Consider the following 21046-nt stretch of genomic DNA (forward strand, 5'->3'; position numbering starts at 1 on the left):
CTGAGCACTGCAACAAGAGAAGCCGCTGAAACGAGAAGCCCTTGCACTGCAACTAGAGAGTAGCCCCCACTCACCACAACTAGGAAAAAGCCTGTGCAGCAACGAAGACCCAGCAAAACCAAATAAATAATTTTTAAAATACTGTATTAATTGGAAAGAGTTAGTTTCCTATTACAACTGAGTCACTGGGAATTGGGACAGCAGATGAAGAGTCAAGGATGCTGGTCCTGGGCAAGGCCTTTCACTCCTTTGAGCTTTAACCAGAGATCTGTTTCAACATCTGTGGGTGTTGCATGATTTGGGGCACATGGGTGGAGACTCCCAATGGGCTCTAGGATGATGGGCCTTTGGGATTTGGGGGTTTTATCTGCACACAGCCAAATCCCCCACTCGCAAAGCAAACTGGGAGGATTTTAACAATGGGTCTTGACTGCAGTCATCACGTTTGCTCTGGTCTCTTCCAACCTAATGGAGCTTACGAGGTTGCCAAGCTTTTTTCTTTATCTCATTTTATCCACTGCATGCAGTAAAGCTTTCTATGGGCTATTTTGATAGAGAGGAGACTGAGTGTGGAAGAAAATATATGTCCCCCCTCCAAGGTCATGGAGCCCATCAATGCCCCTAAACCTACCTGGATGGCCAGTGGAGGGGGGAGTGTTTTACTTGATGCTCACAGACAGTGACACCAGTTCCCGCACGGTGCCAATTTCTGGATTCTGGGGACTCTTTCCTGGGGACTCTGTGCCAGCCTCACCTCACTGTCCTGAGGTCATGCTTCCCTGCGTTCTCCACTGACTGTGGTCCCTCTGAGAACAGGGACTGTCCTCTCTCTCGGTGACCCATGACCCAGCACTGGGCCTGGCTGTCAGAAGCCTGGATGATGTCTGAACAATGGCACTGGCATCCTCTCCACCTCTTCCCCCACCCTCCTCCTCCTCCCCGAATGGACTCAGAGATGGAGTGAAGTTTGGCAGTTAAGATCTCAGTTTCTGGAGTTAGGCAAACTGCCCTTCCCTGCCTTGTTGAATGTATCCAAGCCTCACTTTCCACATCAATAAAATGGGAGTGACAGGGAGGGAACTCTCTTAGCCCAGAGTTTGGCACAAAATACACATTTCATTAAAAATGTTTGTGAATGATTACAATGGTGATAATTCACTATCAGACACAATTTAAAGGCTGTAAATTTGACTTTAAGTGGTGGGTGGGTCACCATTACCATCTTCCAGATAGATGAAGCATCTACATCTCTCCCACTCCTGCTCAAGTCTGCACCTGTGGGCGCCTTCCTGGGCTTTGGGGTGTGTGGCTAGGAGTCCAGATGTCAGTTATGGGCATAAAGTGCTTGGCACTTCCTGGGTGCTCGGGCTATATCTCTTCCACTTCTGCTCAATCCTGCACCTGCGGGCGCCTTCCTGGGCTTTGGGGTGTGTGGCTAGGAGTCCAGATGTCAGTTATGGGCATAAAGTGCTTGGCACTTCCTGGGTGCTCAGGCTATATCTCTTCCACTTCTGCTCAATCCTGCACCTGCGGGCGCCTTCCTGGGCTTTGGGGTGTGGCTCAGAGTCCAGGAGTCAGTTATGGGCTTGGCACTTCCCAGGTGCTCAGGAGATATGAGCCTCTGCTCTGGTCAACCAACACCGCTGTCAATCCTCTTTCCTGTCCCCAGCCTCAGTTTCTCCATCAAGACAGAGGCTGCACAGTCACCCCATGAGGGACCAAGGCAGAGTTCATTTTTGAGACTCTCATTAGAAAATATCCAGAGGCTCCCCTTCCAGGACAATGCCAGGATCCAAAAGACCTGGAATAAGCCTCCAGGAAGCCCCCACATTCCACGGCCCAGGCACCATCACAGCACAAATCCAGGTTAACTCCATAGGAGAGATGACCAACCCTGGAGGCTGCCATCCCCACCTGCCCTGGAGGGTTGGTACCCCTAATTCAGGTTTGACCCCACACACACTAAGTGTGTGGCCTTAGGACCCCTGACAGGCGCACAGTAGTGGAAGAATCACTCCCCTCTCACTGGAGGCACCAGGGTCTTCATCTAGAGCCCCAAAGGGGTCCCTGCCTACCTCAGGAGGGTGTGGCCAGGCCCGGACCCACTTCCTCCTTCTGTGAAGGACCACCCGTCATCGCCCCCTTTCCAGGCCCGTTTCCACTGGTGGGAGGTCAGAGGTTCCTTTGGTCGGGGTGAGGGGTGGGGGTAACTGCATCCCTAAATGAAGATGCTGGGGATGCCCCCCCCCCCCACTGCCTGTCGAGTCCTCAGGCAGGCTCACTGCCCCCCACCAACCCAGCAAGCCCAGAGTCACCCACTCACACCCCTTCCTGTGCCAGCACACCCCCCAGAGCGGCCACTCAAGTACAACCTTTAGACTTTGTAGCTGTTTTTATTATTAATATTATCTTCTCCTTTAAGCATCCCTTTAAGGGTGAAATGAAATCCAACCATTTACAGAGAAAATGATTTCAGAATGTACATATTGATTTTCCCTTACAAAAAAAATAATACTATTATTATTATCGGTGTCCTTAAATTACACATTTCCCAGGGCCCCACCTGCTGCTGGGGCAAGTCCTAGTTCCCCACCCTGTCACCTTTGTCCCCAAAGCTCTCCTACGCCTGCCTGTGGGAACCACCACACCCTAAGGAAACCCTCTAGGGTGGGCTGGGCCTCCATGAGTCTGGAGACCACAGGGCCGGGGCTTCCCAAGGAAGGAAGGAAGGTGGCTACGCGACAGGGCCAGCACGAGCTGGCGTCCCATTTCACAGTTTGGTTTGCCTTCATAGAGGGGAGTGGCCCAGGGCTCCCCTATCCCCGAAGTTCCCAGTGTATGATGTGATTCTGAGTGAAACTGCGACCCCATGCCTCGGTCCCGACCATGCGGATGGCTGTGCTCGCTCTCCATGGCCAGGCCTCCACTGGGGGGTGACCATGAGCACGCCTGGCCCTCCTTGTCCGAGAGGGAAGGTGGGGTCTGGCACGTCTGAGCTCCTTCCCTCTTTCTACCTTTGCCCCTGAGCTGATGAACTGGAAGCCAGGGACCCCTGCCAGCCTGGAGGGGGGACCTCCCCAAAGGTGTGGGGGGTGTGGGGTGAGGAGGCTGTCAAGGTGGGAGGCCCTGGGCTGGGGCTCAGGCACACGTCCCCAGAGATGCCTCCCCCGGGAGGTGGGCAGAGGTGGCTGGTGGGCAGGACCTGGCCTGGGGTGACCTGGAGCCACAGGGACACCCTGACCTCTTGAGCCACTTCTCAGCCCCAAGAGGAGCCAGGGGGTGGAGGGGCGCTGCTCTAACTCCGAGGGAGGGGTTGGTTCCCTTGGGACACCCCCTCAACCAGAGGGACAGTGGGGGCCCCCCAGTCTGCTTCATGCCCGCCTGCCTGAGGCTGTTCCGTGGCCAGCTCCCCACACCACACTGGTTCCCCAGGAAACCCCCCAGTAAGACACGCTGAGAACGTCTTGGCTGGAGGCTTGGAGTGACGAGGCCGGGAGGTCGTGGGCTCGCAGCGGTACAGTCCTCAGGTTGAGAGCATTCTCATTCCTTGGACTGAAAGACAGACAGACAGACGGACCCCCACATCCCTTTTAGCCTGGCTTTCTGGCTCCCTGGGTTGCCCTTCTGCCTCAGTCATTTTGGGGAGTTGCAGGAGGTGTGGCCACAGGCTCCAGGTCCCAGCAAGGGGAGGCCTGGGCCCTGCTCCCACGTCCCACACACAGGCATGTATGTACAGGGACACACCGACACAGACACGAACACCAAGCATGCACCCATGCCGTTAACACACACGCACGCAGACATGTACCGTTCACAGGCAGGCTCCGCATCCCAGCATTCCTGGCTAAACACCCGAGGGGACCATTGGGAGGGGGCGCCTCTTCCCTGCCCACCACTGCATGCTCTCAGTGACCCAGCCCTGGGTCACAGTGAGGCGGGCAGGGATGGGCTGATCCAGGAGCTGTGAGTATGCCAGGAGGGTCCCACCACTGCGACAGCCACTTCTACCCTCTCCCCTCCTCCCTCAGGGTCAGAGACGCCCCTTGTCCCCGTAAGTATCCTCTCCGCCTTCATTTTTTTCCCTCCTTCCTTTAATAGGTGAAAGGGGCAGCCCAGCTGAAAACTACTTTTCCCGCTTCCCTTGCAGCTCTGGTGGCCAAGTGACTGAGTCCTGCAAGATGCCATCAGAAGTGACTGTGCCATCTCTGGCTCATGCTCTTAACAGAAAGGGTTTTCACTTTCTCTGTTTCCCTCGGACATGGATGCACACGTGATGGTGGGAGCTGGAGCAACCACTCTATCCAGAGTTGGAAGGTGTGAGGCAGGAGAGCAGAGCTGCCCTCCAGACCACCACCCTCCAGAGAGGTAAGTTAGAAACGAGCTTCTGTCTGCCGAAACCACTGTATTTTGGGATCTCTTAATTACAGCAGCTTAGAATCTACTCTAACATATACAGCCCCCTCCCCCGAGGCAACTAAGGAATGAGATGACAAACAACTGGCCTTAATGTCCCTCGTGGGCCCAGAGCAGCCTCGTGGCCCCTTCCTGGCCCCAAGCCAGCCCCCAAAGGGGCACAAGGGTGACTCTACCTGAGGCAGTGGAGAGCTGGGGCTGCGGGTTCTAGTGGGAAGGGGTGACAGGGGAGGAGGCTCCCCAACCCCCACATCTCACCTACTAGGCTAGCTGATGGTCCCATCCCAGCCTGAGAACTGGACTCTTGGAACTTGCAAGGACTGGGTGGGCAGCCCACAAGACAGCGATATAAAAAGTAAGAAGAAATGTCAAGGCCAGCTTGGGAACCTAAAAGACTTCCCAGGCTTCCCCACGCCTGCGTCATCTCTGGAGGAGCTGAGGTGCACAGGGCCATCTGTGCTGTGTGTCCTGTGAGACGAGGGTGGAGGTCCCCGCTCCCTCTGGCCCAGCACTCCTGAGGACACTACAAAGCACCCACTGGAGCTTCTTTCCAGCTGCCGTTTTTCATTCCCTCCCACCCTGGTGTCCCTGCTTCATCCAGGGCCCGAATGCGACTATTTACAGAGCCCTGGGAACTCCTGGCATCTCTCCCTTCCTACCGTGGGTCCAAAGCCCCAGGAGGCCAAATGGTGGGCCTCTTCTCCCTGGAGGGGACTGCGGCGCCCCACTTGGCTGCCCTAGGGCGTTCCTGCAGGCTCCCTCCCCCACCCTGCCCACCCACCCCTCCTCCCCTGTAACCCTCCTGCGCTCTCTGCCGATACCTCCCAGCCGCAGCACTCCTGGGGGCGGTAGCACCTGCTCTCCTCCCCTGGTGAGGAAGGGTGTTTTCTGAGCTCACAGGCCTGACCCTGGATTCACAGGGCCTTGAGTAGGAAAGCCTCCCCCACCTTCCACTCCTGGTCCTCTGACGAACCACCCAGAGGGTAGAAGGAGGCAGAAAGGTAACAACAGGAGGGGCAGGTGCCAACACCCCACCACACCCCCACCCTGCCACGGGCCCTGTAAGATCATGCAGCCTTAGCCTTCAACCACATCCAATTTGCCCCTGGCGGGTGGCCTTCCCTCCGAACCCTTGTTCCGCCGCCCACCGGCCGCTGTGCTCTTGGGCTCCTGGTAGGGGTTGTCCAGCAGGTAGCGGAACTGGTTGTAGTTCTTCAGCAGGTATTTGGGGGCGTACATGTGCTCGCTGGGGTCGGCCGGTGGGTACTCCTGCTGCGTGCCGTCGAACCAGCCCCCCGTGCGGATCAGGCTCCGGATGTAGTTGAGGTCCCGCTTGTCCTCGTAGTCGCCCCAGCGGGGGAAGTCGCCGTTCTGGGCTGACACCAGCTTGAAGTAGATGCCCTCGGGCGTGAAGCACCAGGAGCAGTGCCAGCCGGCGAAGTGCAGGGGGCTGCCTAGCGACCACTGCACCAGGATGTGGCCCGTGCGGTTCTCGTACTGGCGGAAGTTGGGCATGGTGTAGTACTGGCGGCGGCGCAGGCGGATGCCGTCCAGCCCGTACACCGTCTGCAGCATGTCCACCGTGCAGCCCGACACCACCTCCAGGGTGCCCGGCTGCTTCCAGAAGAAGCCGTACAGAGACTTGCGCATGTGGAAGGCGAAGGGCTCCGTCCAGCCGTCGTAGAGCTTGAGGAATAGCACGCCGTCGCGCGCGGGGATCTCGTCGGCGTCGTCAATGATGAAGACGTCGTCCGGCCGCAGGTTGCGCAGCCGCGACACGCCGTCCTGCGTCAAGAAGGTGCGCAGGTAGTCGTCGGCGATCCAGCCGTCCTGCCGCCCGCCCAGCGGGAAGTGGTCCAGGAAGACGTACAGCACCTTGTGCCGGATGTACTCGAAGGTGCCGTTGGTCAGCATCTCGCGGAACTTGAGCGGCCGCGGCTCCCCGTACGCCGTGAAGTTGGACTCGCACACCACGAAGGCGTCCACCACGTCGCCCAGCTCGTGGAAGCGCACGTCCAGCAAGTCGAACTCGTGGTTGATGTTGATGGCGTTGATGACCCGTCGCGGCACCTCCCGGGGCACCAGGCGCTCCTTGGTGGGCAGGTTGGAGTACTGCACCACGGTGGGCACGCCACAACTCGGCCCGTGCCAGCCCGGGAGGCACACGCACTCCACCCACTTGCGCCGCGCACCGCCGCGGCCCCCTGCTCGCTCCCGGGCGCTCAGCAGCTGCCGGCCCGGGCCCCGTGCCGACGACGACGACGACGCGCCGTCGCCCGCCTCCATCTTCTCCTCTGGTCGCCCCGATGGGGGTTTCTCCAGCATCTTGGTACCTGGCTTGAAGCAGACGCCCCCGGCCTTGGTGCGGACGAAGTACTCGGTGGTGTCCTCGGGCAGCACGAAGTCCATCCGGTGGAGCTCCTCCGTGGCCTTGCTCGGCGACAGCGGCTGGAGCAGGGGTGAGTGGGAATAGAGCGGGGTCCGCAGCAGGTCGGGGCTACCCGGCTCTGGGCTGGCCTGGGGTGTGACCGGGGCATTGTTCCAGAAGAAGCTGGACACCAGGTTAGGGCTGAGAGAGGCCAGTTCGCGGGGGAAGGTGACATAGGACAGGGTCTTAAAGAAGTGCAGGAAGGAGATGAGACACAGGCCGGCCATACAGAACATGAGAAACAGCTTGTAGCGTTTCATCTTCATCCTGCAGGAAACGGGAGAAAGCAGAGAAAGCAGAGCGGTCAGGAGCCTGCAGACCTGGCGAGGGGAGCCTGAGGCTCTTCTGAGGGAGCGAATGCAACTTCAGGGAAATTAAAGTAGAAAAAGTCGTGTTCGGGCTTCAGAAGCAAGAGAGCAGGCCTCTGGCCTGCTTGCACACTGCCTGGATTCCCTGCCTGCCCGCAAGCACAGCAAGTCAGGCAGCACTTTAAATAAGAAAGGGAATGAGTCTTGGGATTCTTGAGCCCCTGGAGGTCTGGCCAACCCCCTGGGGTCTAATGAAATCCTGTGACTCACAAGGTGAAACAAACAGCATTGTAAAAGTTAAAAAACAAAAACAAAAAAAGACAACCCAGAGCTGCATTTTTTAACACAAACTGCTGATGGTATCAGGTTGTGCCCTGGGATTATAAGCAGGAGCCCTCAAAGCTGCGATTTGGATTATCACCCATGGGGTATGTGCACCGCCCAAGACCCTTCCCATTTGGGACTCCAGATTGCAGGGACCTCCCAGAGATGGTCAAGTCTGGATGTAGGTTGTCGGCCCAATGTGGTGATATATATGTTTTTACTTCTCTCTATTGTTTCTATTTCTTTTCTTTTAATGACTGTATGTTGAAATTAAATCATCTTCTATAGAAAATTGAAATTGTTTATTTGTGTGCAAGAGTGGTTTCAAACGAATCCTTTGAAAAGGTTTACTAAAAGGAAAGTAAAACTTTTGGCAAAACAGCAGGTTGCAGCACCTGGCCCACCCCACCATGACTGTACCAGCTGCATCGCTGGGCTTTACTCCAGGAACAGAATGCATCCTGGGAGAAGCTCAACCCTGCAATGCAGAACCTGCCCCAGGGGGCTTACAGGCCCTAAGGGAGGGGGAGAGTGGGTTGTAGGTTGCAGACATCGGGTCCCTTCCCTGCACTGTCCAGGATGCTTTTTCCTTCTGTCTATCTGTCTGTCTTTATCTTTGTGTGTGTGTGTGACTATATTAACAAGCCCTTTTCACTGAAAAAAATTCCCAGGTCTCAAGGGAACACTTCTAACATATTTAATAAATAAAATTAAGAAAAAGTTATCCAGAGGATGGTGACTGCAACCCCGAAATTAAAAGATGCTTGCATCTTGGAAGGAAAGCTATGACAAACCTAGACAGTGTATTTAAAAAGCAGAGACATCACTTTGCCGACAAAGGTCCATATAGTCAAAGCTATGATTTTGCCAAAAGTCATGTGCAGATGTGAGAGTTGGACCATAAAGCAGGCTAAGCATACAAGAATTTATGCTTTCGAATCCTGGTGCTGGAGAAGACTCTTAAGAGTTCCGTGGACAGCAAGGAGGTGAAACTAGTCAATCCTAAAGGAAATCAACCCTTCCATATTCAATGGAAGAACTGATGCTGAAGCTGAAGCTCCGATATTTTAGCCACTGGCTGCGAAGAGTCGACTCATTGGAGAAGACTCTGATACTGGGGAATATTGCAGTCAGGAGGAGAAGGGGATGATAGAGGATGAGATGGTTGGATGGCATCACCAACTTAATGGACATGGATTTGAGCAAACTCCAGGAGATAGTGAAGGAAAAGGGAAGCCTGGGGTGCTGTAGTCCATGAGGTTGCAAAGAGTCAGGCACAACTGAGCGACTGAATAACAACTCCTTCATTGCCCCATGCAAGACAGTTGACTGATATCCAGCCATAAATATTCATCTGCTTGAGATGCATCACTGGTTTTATATGCATTCTTTCTGTTCTCAGCTTAATATTTTTTATAATTATTATTCTATTGAACGCTCATCCAATCAAGTAGTTTTCCTCAATCAACGACAGGTTAAAGAGATTTTCATGTCAGTAGAAATAAATCTACTATTTCCTTTTAAATTTCACCTATTCCATTTGGAATGAATCATTCTCTATGAAGGATCGTGATTATGACCATTCTCTACTTGTTTGCACAGTTTATCAATTAGTTTATGGTTGTGGAGTGGAGAGCCATATATATTGTTTTTCACAATTTAAAAAAAAAAAAACAACCTTTTTTTGGAATATTTGTAGCTTATCAGAAAAGTTGCAAAGATAGTAAGAGGGCTCCTTTACACCCCTCACCCCGTCTCCCCGAGTGTGGACACTTACATTGCCACAGTGTGGGGTCACAGCTAAGAAACTGAAAGGCTCGCATTACTCTAAACTGGACTCCACGCTTCACTCAGTCACGCTATCTCATGAGCGAGCCCGTGCAGCACGTCTGACGCTCACCACACAGCCCAGGGAAGAGGGCACAGCAGCCAGGAGGTTACACCCATGTGGCCAAGTCAGACCAGTGCCTTCCCAGGTGGCACTGCGTGGTAAAGAATCTGCCTGCCAGCACAGGAGATGTAAGAGACTCAGGTTCGATCCCTGGGTCGGGAAGATCGCCTGGAGAAGGGAATGGCACTACACTCAAGGATTCTTGCCTGGAAAATTCCGTGGGCAGAGGAGCCTGGAGGGCTACAGTCCATGGCGCTCCAAAGAGTCAGGCATGGCTGAATTCATGACCAGTGCCTTGGCTGGAGGGACCTACAGAGTCAGAGGAGGCGCTGGGACAGAAACTCGTGTTTTCCTTTCCCTTCCGTAGATCTCCCTGTGGCAGGGGTGGGGGGCACTGTCCTTTCCCTCAAAAGGTTTCTTTCTGTGGCTTCTCCTTATGTTTCTGGTTCTTCCTCTGGGTCATTCCAGCATCTTCTTGCTATACTCTCCCCTTCCTTTCCTAACTTAAGCCAGGCTCCTCACCATTCTGAACCTTGGTTTCTACATCTGTGAAATGGGTACAGAGTTCCTGGTGTACAGCAGGTATTCAACAGATTTCTACTTCTTTCAAAGTTCAAGGCTGAAAGACTCCAACATAAATTTTCTCTAAACTACATGGTCATAAGGTGCACAATCATGCAATGTGTGATCTAGAACAAGCTTTAAGGACCATCTCCTCCCACCCTTTCATGCTGGGGAGGAAGGGCCACCCTCCCTGGCCTCACCTTGGTGAGGAGTCCCGAGCACGCTAGTAAGGAGCAGTCGAGTTTGCCGATCCTGCTGGCCAGGGTGGTACTTGTGCCCTCAAGACCCAGATGTCCCCCTCCTCTGGTTTAAATGCTGACCCCTTGGAGCCTGGCCTCAGGCGGGGGTCGGCACAGCTGACTACAGGAGGCAGGACAATCAGGGGTGGGGGCCTGACCTCTGCTAAATGTCAGCTGCCCCGGGGCAGAGGGGGGGACTGGTCTCCACTGGCTTTGGGGGAGGCAGGAGGGAGCTCCCGTCCCCACCACGGATTCTAGCCCTGCTCTTGCAAAGGCAGACCAGGCCGGCGGGGTGAACGGAGTGGCAAAGGGCTGAGGCCCGTAGAGGCAGGAGGATGGGAGCTCTTGCTGGGGCAGGGACCGGGCACGAGGCGACACTGCAGACTGAGGTCAGCATGGCAGAGGTCTCCAGAGTGACCCTCCCGAGGGCTGTTAGGGCCTGGCAAGGCAGCCCCATCCTTCTGGCGGATCATTGCTCCCCACTTGCAGCCTGTCTCTGTGAGACACCCCAATCCCAGCCCTCCCTGGACTGAACTGGCCATGAGCGGTGAAGGGCAAGGCTGGGGCCGCCACTCAGACAAAATCTCCTGGCAGCAGTGAACACAGGCCCCAGGAAGGTAAGAGAAACTCAGGCAAGGGGCCCCCACAGCCCTGCTGAGGTCACACTGACCCAGCTGCCCCTCAGCTCCCCGGTCAGACTGGCTTTCAGGATCTAGTTACCCCTGGCCAGCTGCGCCCTTTGGAGGACAGACCCTCCAGGGCCTGGGGGTCCCCCTCTGAATTGCAGGGCCCTTCAGGGTGAAGCCGTGTGATAAGGCCCCAGCCCGGCTTGCTGCCAAGAATCACGGAGTAGAGTGTGTCTCACTCGTGGCTCGAGCTGCTGGGAGGCTGACAGACACAGAGGTTGGCCCAGAGCAAGGCAGTGCCTCAGAGGCCAAGTTTTCTGGGACACTGTTACACACAGCTGTCTGGGTTGGGTTTTTTTTGTTGTTGAACTTGTTCTTGGCCTGATCTTTTTTTATCTTATCTTCAACTATTTTCAAATACATTTTATAGACTGAGTGGCCTATAAACAAGAAACAAAATAAATAAGCATGGGCACTGGGGTCTCATGTAAGTCTTGCCCACCCAGGGAGACTGAGGATTTTGACCACCGTTTTCACAGATGGGGAAACTGAGACTCAGAAAGATGGCAAGACTTTCCCCCAAAGGATATTAGGAAGGCGACCGAATCAGGACCTGAAGGTAAGTTCTGTTCCCGAACCAGGCTCTGCTTCCTTACATATGAGACCACAGCCCTCCTTGGTGCTTCTGGCCTGGCTGCGGACTAAAGCCGTGGAACCAAACTAGGCCCCCGCTTCAGCATCTCTCCCTCCATTATAAAGCTTCATCTAGAACCATCAGGTGTACCGATAAAGCTGATGGTCACCGACACTTACAGGCCAGCTACTGTCCTGAGCACACCACATGCATGTCCTCACCGGATCCCCCCACCATGCAGCAGGTACTACTCTTTCCCATTTTACAGATGAGGAGACCGAGGCCAGAGCGATGGTATAACTTGCTCAGTGACACACAATTAGTAAGGGTCGGACTCAATCCTGTGGGGTCAATAGTGGGATCTCATCCAGTGGTAAAGCTGTCCTGGGTCCCTTCCATCTGCCAAGTTCAGCCCAAGTCAGGTGATAAGGGTCCCATGGAGAGTCCACCAGTGACCAGTAAAGACAGTCCATGGATGGAACAGCCACCACTGCATTTGACCCACGTGACCCCCTGCAGAGTGTCACCCAACCCATCTCCTCCATTTACTCAGTGACTACTTACTGAGAGCTGGCTGAGTGCCAGGCGCGGCTCTGGCCCTGGGAACACAGCAAATCAGGACCACAGGAGCCCCCGCCTCATGGAGCCGGCGCAGGGCGAGCGGGACACGGGGCTGTGGCAACTAAACTGAGCCAAATCATACGGTATGTTAAAAAGACGTGCTCTGGAGAAAAATAAAACGGTAAAGGCTAAGAGCAGGCAGGTTCAGAGGTAATCAGGTGGCCAGAGCGGGCCTTAAAAAGAGTGAGGCCAGAAGACAAGGGAGGAGGGGCAGCGGAACAGAGTGCTGGAGTGCGGCTTTCACGGGAGGATGCTAAGCGTCCGGGCTCAGCTGGGCTGCTCTGCTGAGAACCGACGGTCACCGGAACAGAGCAGGGTGGGTGGCGAGGAGGCCGCGGCACTGTCTGGGAGAGGTGGGGTGCAGGCAGCGGTCAGACCCGGCGTGAAGTGTGAGTGACGAGTCACCCCCGGCGACTCCACGACCGGCAGGACGGACCCACCTCTGACTGGGGCGGAAGTCATCCCTCAGCCACTTCCATGGAGATGGAAGATGGCAGAGCTGGGCTGGAGGCAGCTCTTGTCTCTGCAGGGTCCTCTCTAAGTGCCTTGCCCACTTCAAATGAAGATACCGAATCAGAGAGACCAATCCAGAGCCCCATCCCACCCTGTCCCTTCTTCCCAGCGCTGAGCCCATCTCCCCATCCATCTGTCTCCTTGTCTCTGGACACGAGCCCCCAGGGGCAGGGAGCTATCATGGAGCGAGCTTCAACCAGAGCCGCTACCTGGGTGCGCACAGAACCTAGAACCAGATAGCCCAGCTCAAACCTCTGGCTCTGCCATTTCCTATCTGCGTGGCCTCTGGGCAGGTGAAAGTAACTTTCCTTCTTTGGCTCATCTAGAAAATGAGGGTTCAATAATAACCCATGTGAAGCTCCTAGCACAGCGTGAGAACCCAATAAGCATTAGCTCTTCTTACCGCTACTGTTATTCCGCCACCTGGAAGAAGAGTAGGGAGGGCCTTCAGCTGGGGGGAGGGGGCAGCAGGCGCACAGGCTGGACCAGAGCTGAGCCCCTGGCAGTGCTTTCTTGTTTAACCGCAGCAAGGAGTCGAGTGGGGGCGCTCAGCTGGAGCCTGGTCAGAACCTGAGTCTGATGGAAGATGGGCTGGAAGACAGTGCCCTGCTTCCCTGGGCTCCACTGGGGCTCCACAGAAAGGAGGGAAGAACTAGGAGACTCTGGAAGCCTCCCTAAAAGACCCCTGGCCACACACACACACACACACACACACAAGCACACCCACTCATTCACTCACTTCGTGGGTTGCACTAGCCTCAGGGCCCTGGGTCTCCTGCAGGAAGGTGATGGGAATGGACCGGATGCTTCCCGACAGTCAGATAATCATGGCCGCAGGAAGCTGAAACTGACCCAGACCCAGGATGCTGGCAGGACCAGCCCACCCTGGGCCTCCTCTTTCTGTACTGACTCACAGCCGTGGCCGTGCTCGGAAGGTTCCAGCTGAACAGACTGGCTTTCTACCCTGCCTCTTCCTGCTCCTCCCTCCTCCTTGTGACCTCTTCCCCCGGCCTCTGCTTGATAAGCTTGTGAGGTGAGAGAAGGAAGATGAGCCCAAAGCCCACGACCCAGTCATGGCCTTGGGGTCTGGGCTCAGGCTGCGTCCAGTGGGGGCTGCCAGCTAGAGAGAAGACGGGTGCTCCCTGGAGGCCACGGGCTGCGACTTGTGTGCTAGTCAGGCGGGCAGCAGCCTCCCGGTGTGGATGCACCCTGATAGCTGTCACCTGGTGACCAGGCTCCTGTGGCGCTCTCCATGGTCCTGAGCTCACATGCGCTGACCAGGGTCCTAGCTCGGCCCTTGGCCGGCCTCGCCCTGGCCCCTGCCAGCCTCCGCTGTGGTCTTGCAGCTTCTGTCCTACGGCCATGTCCCCTGTTCACCACCCTCTGGCCCCCTACCCCATCTGCCTCGCAACACCTTGCTGACAGCTGTGATCCCTGGTGTCCTCAGCTTGGGAGCAGCCACAGGGCACCCAACTCCTCCGGCTGGCAGAGGGGGCCAGCAGTGAAGAGGTCTGACACCTAGGAGGTGCTCAGGGCATCCTTGGAATATCCAGGGGGGACATCTTGGAGGTTGCACAGCCCACCCTCTCTCTCCACTCCTAGCAGGAATCTACAGCCCCCAACCCAAGAGTACCTTCAGATGGACTCTCACCAGCTGCCATGTGCTTCAGCGGGCATCTTGACTGAGCCGAAGTTCTGCCTTGCACCCCATTCCAGTTCCTCTCTACAGTACCCAAGGGCTCTGCCTAGCTCCGTGTGCCAGGCTTTGCTCCTGGCCAGCTTTGTAAATGACTGGGCCAATTTGGGGTGGGGGGGGGCTCCTTACTGCTGACTGGCACCCATCACCTTGCAGCGCATTCTCAGTGACTTATCTGGCTTTCAGAACAAAACCTCTTGGCCCAGGTCAGTGCCCCTCCCGCGTGCCCATCTGGCCTCTGCTTATCCAATTCTGAGTACCGCCCATTCCAGGCCATTTGGGCTGCTAGAAATTCTTTCTTTTGGCCTCAATCAGCTTCCCTGGAGCTTCTGCCACCACTTCCGGGTTCTTCCTTGGGGCTCAGCAGAGGAAACCAGTGTCTCAGGAACCAGAAGATGGCAACCACCTCCCTCTGAGTCTGGAACTAAATAAGGGTCTTTCCGACGTGAGGTTCCCCGATCCCACATGGAGGAGAGATGGGCCGAGGAGGTGGCTACAGAAGATGACGGATCCCAGAGCTCTGGCAAGGTGGGAGAAACAGCTGATGCTGAATCATCTCCTTATTTTATTCATTCCTTTGGTTCATATCCATCAGGCTGGCTCCACAAGGAACAAGCCTACACCCGGGGTCACTTGACAGCCAGCGCATCACCCAGGCTGCTGGTGCCCATTTACCAAGAACCTGCTAGGACCCAGGTGCTGCCCGATGCGAGGGCTGGAGAAAAAATCAGGGGCAGATTCCCGGGGCCGAGCCTGAAGGAAGGTACATGGGTCTCCATTTCACAGATGAAGAAACATGGGGCTTCGAGAGGTTAAGCTACTCACTCCGCCACCCAGGGCTTGTGGGAATGAAGATGAGATGGAAGACTGAGGCTCCCCGAGCATCCTGCACGTGCCAACAGGTAGACCTGGAGCACAGTGGGGGTTGCAGATTTGGGAGTCCTGCCCTGGGCTGGACAAGAATGGCTGAGGGTGGGTCTGGTGCACCAGGACCCTCAGTCCCCAGGAATTCTGCTCCCATGGAATCCCCTGGAGAGAGGGAATCGGCTCAAGGGAAGGACTCCATCTGCCCAGGTGACCAGAATGTCCTGGCAAAACCTGTTTCCTGGGGCGGGGGGGGGGCGGTGGGGGGAATGGGGCATAGCTGCCGCTCTCCCCATCCACAGATAAGGGAACCGAGCCCCAGAACGGCCAGGCAGAGCCACACCGGGAGTCAGTTCTTGGACCAGCCAGACGGCGCACGAGGCCACTTCCCTGGGCACAAGGCTCTGGACCCTGCTTTCTCTGCTGGCTTGGCTCCAGGGGGTGGGCCTGGATTAAGAACTACGGAATGACTGGTGGCTCAGATGGTGAAGAATCGGCCTGCAATGCGGGAGACCTGGGTTCCATCCCTGGGTGGAGAAGATCCCCTGGAGAAGGGAATGGCTACCCGCTCCAGTATTCTTGCCTGGAGAATCCCATGGACAGAGGACTCCATGGGGTTGCAAAGAGTCAAACACGTCTGAGTGACTAACACTAACTGCTAAATACTAGGTGACTGAGGGAGGCAGCCGGAGGAGGCACGCTGCCCTTGGGGGAGCCCAGACATGCCGGGACCAAGAAGGGGCTGAAGGCAGGGCCTGGGGAAGGTCTGGGAAGGTGGAAGAGCGGGAGCAGAGCCGTGAGGGACCAGCTGGTGCCCCTGGTCTGTGCCAGGCGGGGACACAGGCTGACTTGAGCTGGGGGAGTGGGGGTAGGGGGTGGCTAGGCCTGGATCTGCACAGAGGCCACCTGAGGCAGCATCCAGACCCTGCAGCCAGATGGCAGGGCCTTGCCACTTCCCTGGGCCTCAGCTTCCTCACCAGTGAAATGGAGTGATGATATGGCCACATCATGGGGCAGTGGTGAGGGGTCTGCGTATCTGAAGTGCCTGCAACAGGAGGTGTGTGTGTGAGACAACAGCTGGTGAGGGGCACGTGGGGAACGTCTGTCACGGGAGGAGGGAGACCACTGAGGCCTCTGAGGTGGAAGCGGGGACTCCAGGGTGGCTCTGGGGATGAGGAGAGAGGCTGGATGCAGAGACCTACAAACATCCCACAGAAAGGGCTCTGTGGGTGCTGAGAACAGGTGTTCCCAAAGCAAGGCACCCCCCAAGGTGCCCCAGCCCTAACCCTAACTGCCCCCGGACATGACCAGGGGGCCACTGAACCAGGGATGTCCCATTTCCTGCAACCCCTGCTTTGGGTCTGTCACCCTTGGCAGCAACAGGCCTCATCCCCTGCCTCGCCCACCTCTGCCCCACACTGTTCTCTTAAGTCAGGTGGGCCTGCGCTCCCCACACCCAGCCTGGGGCCCAGACAGACAGATAGACATTCAGCGAGTGTTTGGGGCAAGCCAGAGGGAAAAGCTTTGGCCAATACTTTGGCCACCTGATGCAAAGAGCCGACTCATTGGGAAAGACCCCGATGCTGGGAAACATTGAGGGCAGGAGAAGGGGGCAGCAGAGGATGAGATGGTTTGATGGCATCACTGACCAGGGACATGAGTTTGAGCAAGCTCCAGGAGATAGTGAAGGACAGGGAAGCCTGGCGTGCTGCAGGGAAGAGTCAGACACGACTGAGCGACTGAACAACAGAGGGAGGCGCACTAGGGTGGAATTTCAGGCACAAGGATCTGGCTGCGTCTGTTCCCTTCAGCAGAGCCACGCAGCCGTGGGGGTGGGGGGGCGCAGGGGCAGGGTGGAGGGAAGGCCCCCAGGGGCTGTGAGAGGGCCTTGGGAGATGTAAGGGCCACCATCAGGCCCCTGGTGCTTCTGCCTGCCCTGGGGTGGGTGGAGAGAGCAGACTGGCTCCTGGCAATGGAGCCGGGGGTGCAGCAGGGAGCCAGGTTGGGGGGGGAGGTCCTCATAGAGCTCAGTCCAGGGGAGGGACAGAGGACAAATGAGAAAACCAACCAACGGAGGATGCCAGGTGTCAGGGAGGGCCTCCCAAGGAGAGGACCCTTCAGCAGAGACCCAAGGTCGAGAAGGAGCCACCACGCAGACGGGGGACAGCAGTCCAGGCCCTGGGCCAAGGGCACAGAAGCCAGTGTGTTGGGAACCCCAGCGCAGGGGCAGCAAAGCAGAGGCCCCAAGCCTGGGGAGGGGTGCGGGGCCTCGAGGGGTGGCACAGACCTTCCCCACACTTCGGGGGCGGCTAGGGCAGAAGCCTGGGCACCCATCTTGATCAGCACCCTCTTGGATCAGCAATCCCAAGGCATGTGCAAAACTTTCAGTCTAAAATAGAACCGGAGGAGGACTTCGTGGGCTTAAGTGGTTAAGACTCCATGCTCCCAAGGCAGGGGTCATGGGTTCGATCCCTGGTCTGGGAACTAAGATCCCGCATGCCACGCGGCCAAAACTATATAAATAAAATAGAACCAGAGGGTATACAAAGTGGAGTTCCTCACACCTGTACCCTCAGGAGGACCAAACTTAAGGATTAGGAGACCTGACTTCCTATAAATGCTGGATTTATAGGAAACTGATAGTATTGATCAGAGGTAGCCTCCCATCAACCTTGGAAAGTTCTGCCAGAAGCCACCAGCTGGGAGGAAGTGGAGCCCCGTACACCACCTCTGCGACTCCTTACTCAGGATTTCCAGGACAAAGGCTAGGCTGCCACATTGAGCCTTACCTGGGGAGGGGCCTCCAGCAGGAGTCTGTGGGCCTGAGTCTGTGGGTCACAGTCCTCCCTGGCTCTGGCATGTGCCTGGACCAGCCACCAGAGCCCCATACCCAGGACAGCTGCACCCTCCCAAACCCCCTCGACTGGCAGCTTCCCTCCCCTTCCCCTGTAACAATGTGAGTCCTCCCACCCCACACTGAGATGCTCTGCAAGGTTGGCCTGCGTTGACTTCAAACTGCATTTCAGGGACTTCCCTGGTGGTCCAGTGGCTAAGACGCTGCACTTCCCAATGCAGGGGACCCGGTTCGATCCCTGGTCAGGGAACTAGATCCCACATGTCACAACTAAGAGCTTGCATGCCACAACTAAAGATCTCTCGTGCCACAACTAAGACCCAGCACAGCCAAATAATAAATAAAAATTAAAAAAAAAACAAAACACACATTTCACAAAACTTAGAGTTTCCTGAGAAAGGCTGAGGGAGCCCCAGGGCCCTTTCCCAGCCCCTCATCCAACTCCAATGGAACAGATCACCCTGAACAGGGTCCCATGTTACAGTCTCCAGTAGCTTGAAGGGGGTCTGGTGCTCCAAAAAGTTGGGGAACCTCTGAGGCCAGGCCTGGACTCAGGAGCTCTGGGGGCCTGAAACCTCTCAGAGGACCTGACTCTTGCTGCCCCCTGCCCACACCCTCTCTTTTTATCCCTACCTTCCCCATTATCTTCTCCCTGGTCCTACTGGCCCGGAACTCAGACAGTGAGGGAACCACACAATTGCACCCCCACTCGGGGGTTTCTGTTTGCCTGCTGTTTGCCAGTTGGGCCTGACCACATGGCCTGGGGACCCCCGGGCTCCTCTGCCCACAGCCATCGCCACCAGCCTGTTGCCAATATGGGCGGAAGAAGCGGGCCCACCTGAGGCCTATCCCAGAGCCGCCCTCTGGCAGGGACACTAAGTACTTTTGCTCCAATTGGATCCTGTCATTAGCCACCAGCGCCATCACAGGTGAAAAAAGAGGTTCAGGGTCGGAGTGCCCAGCCTGACCCCCCCTCTAAGTGGCGGCAGAGTGTCCGACCTGGACCCTAGGGCTTTCCGCTCCCCGCCACCCTCCCCTGCCTTGCTCTCTGCCTGGCCCCTCCCTAGAGCCCCCAGGCCCATCCTCCCCTCCCCTGACCCGGTACCTGTCCCGGACCCCAGGGTGGGAAGCCACAGGTGAGGCAGCATCCCGTCCCAGCGGCTGCAAGGCGCTGCCCGACCCAGTGCCCAGCGCCCACGGCCGGACAGCAGCTGCTTCCTCCCTGAGGGCGGTCCCCACCCCGCAGGCCGCGCGCAGGCCGCAGGAAGGTAGGTGGCTACGTGATGAGCGCCTCGGCCTGGCCTGGCGCCAGCTCTGCCCTTCACAGGGGGTGACTTCCTGGCTCCACCTCCTCCCACTTGTCCGGGCCTCAGTCTCCTCATCCACTGAGGTACAAACAGATAACCGGGCGGCAGGGCAGGGCGAGGCAGCCCCACCCTGACAGAGCCGCTCCCCAGAGCCAGGGGCCGAGAAGGTGGAGGACCTGGGGTTTCCATCTCGCAGGTGAGGGGCCTACTGGTACCCTGCACTCGGGAAACTGCAAGCCCAGCTCCTCTGGGGGCCTGCCCCTGCTCCCTCTCTGGGTGGAAGGTCACTGTGAACCCTGCCCTGATTCCCAGGACCGACTCAAAGGACGTGAGTCTGAGTAAACTCCGGGAGTTGGTGATGGACAGGGAGGCCTGGCGTGCTGCAGTCCATGGGGTCGCAGAGAGTCGGACACGACCGAGCGACTGAACTGATACTGCCCTGACTCGCTGAGGGTGCCCGCGGATCAGAAATCAGCGTGCTACTCTACTGCCTGGCTCCATGTCCAAGTCGATCGCGGGCCAGAGCCTTAGTTCTCTGTGTTAGGAACGGCGGCCCTCTCCAGGGTCCTCCAGAGAGGGTCACGACATGAAGCTGGCCCTGGCGCCGGAGAAGTGTGGCCGGCAGAACTGCCAGCGTTGGTGCTGCTGGAGGTGGGATGCGTTAGAAGTCTTTAAACACTCTTTCCACACCCCGGGGCTCCTTTCTACCCCCCACGCACCCCCCAGCTTAGCCTTCATCTCTCAGCGCGGGTCGGGGGGGGCTTCAAACCCCGACTGCTCAGGAGCCCCCAACTGCCTGAGGGAACCGTCCTGTCATTCTGTCTGTCTGCCCCACAGCCCAACCCAGTCGGGTGGCTGAAGACCTGAGTGAGGAGAGTTGAGAGGACATTCCCATGTGCGGGGCCGGCCCAAGGGCTCTCTCTGCAGAGAGAGACGGGCTGGGAGAGGCGGGGTGCCATGCAGTGCTGGAACGGGGAGGAAGGTGGGAGGAGGCCAGGGTCCAGCCAGGGTGGGGCCAAGGCAACAGGGAGGGGAGCGCAGGCCTGCAATAATGACTCAGGCGGACTATTAATCATTAATAGAGCTTCTGATTGAAGGATGGAGAAGAACCCAGCTCCTTCCAGTATAGGACAGGAACATGCTGCCCAGCTTTCACGGAATGTGGACAGAAGCCCGCCTCATGCAGGCCTATTGCTCATATCGTTATCAGTTCAGTTCAGTCGCTCATTCGTGTCCGACTCTTTGCAACTGCATGGATTGCAGCACGCCAGGCCTCCCTGTCCATCACTCCCAGAGTTTACCCACATCTTTATGAAGCCCACCAAAGCCAGTGGGAGGAGACTCCCCCAGAGATCCCTGCATCTCGGGCCTGCAGCTCTTGGCCCACCTCCCAGCTGCTTGTCCTTCCAGACCCAAATGACCCGCCCTGGCCCGTCAGGCGAGAGGGTGGCCAGAGCAGACGGCCCTACCCCGCCTCAGTGTCCACATCTGTGGAACAGAGATCAGGCTCACAGCGAGGAGAAACAAAGCCGGTCAGGCCGGGGCTGAGCACCTTCTGCCTCTATGAGAGCGGGAACTCATTTCCAGGCCCAGCGCGGTAGGAGATGCCCCCAGCCCCATCTCTCAGGAGGCGGGGCAGGGCACTGCGATTCGGGCAGCAGCTGCCCGGAATCCAGACTCCAGAGGCACTCTTCTCAAATCTGGCCCCCGTGCCTTCGAACGCCTGTGAGATCCTGGGCAGGTCACTTAATATCCCTGAACCTC

At 57.0% G+C, this 21046-nt stretch overlaps 1 protein-coding gene across 6 annotated transcripts in view; it reads right to left on the reverse strand.

Moving 5' to 3' along the window:
• Window positions 1-2373: 2373 nt before the first annotated feature.
• MGAT3 (beta-1,4-mannosyl-glycoprotein 4-beta-N-acetylglucosaminyltransferase) overlaps window positions 2374-21046 on the reverse strand; it is a 38623-nt gene continuing 19950 nt past the window's right edge. For 3 of the 6 annotated variants that reach the window (XM_043882165.1, XM_043882164.1, XM_043882162.1), the window contains exon 2: window positions 2374-7108. In XM_043882165.1, the coding sequence (XP_043738100.1) occupies window positions 5491-7107 (1617 nt within the window). In that variant the 5' untranslated portion in view covers window position 7108 and the 3' untranslated portion in view covers window positions 2374-5490. Of the gene's footprint in view, window positions 7109-11991; window positions 12099-19080; window positions 19202-21046 lie in introns of those variants that run through there. The other 3 variants (XM_043882163.1, XM_043882167.1, XM_043882166.1) reach the window with 3 other exon arrangements.

This window comes from Cervus elaphus, chromosome 22 (assembly GCF_910594005.1).
Source record: "Cervus elaphus chromosome 22, mCerEla1.1, whole genome shotgun sequence".
Lineage (NCBI taxonomy): Eukaryota > Metazoa > Chordata > Mammalia > Artiodactyla > Cervidae > Cervus > Cervus elaphus.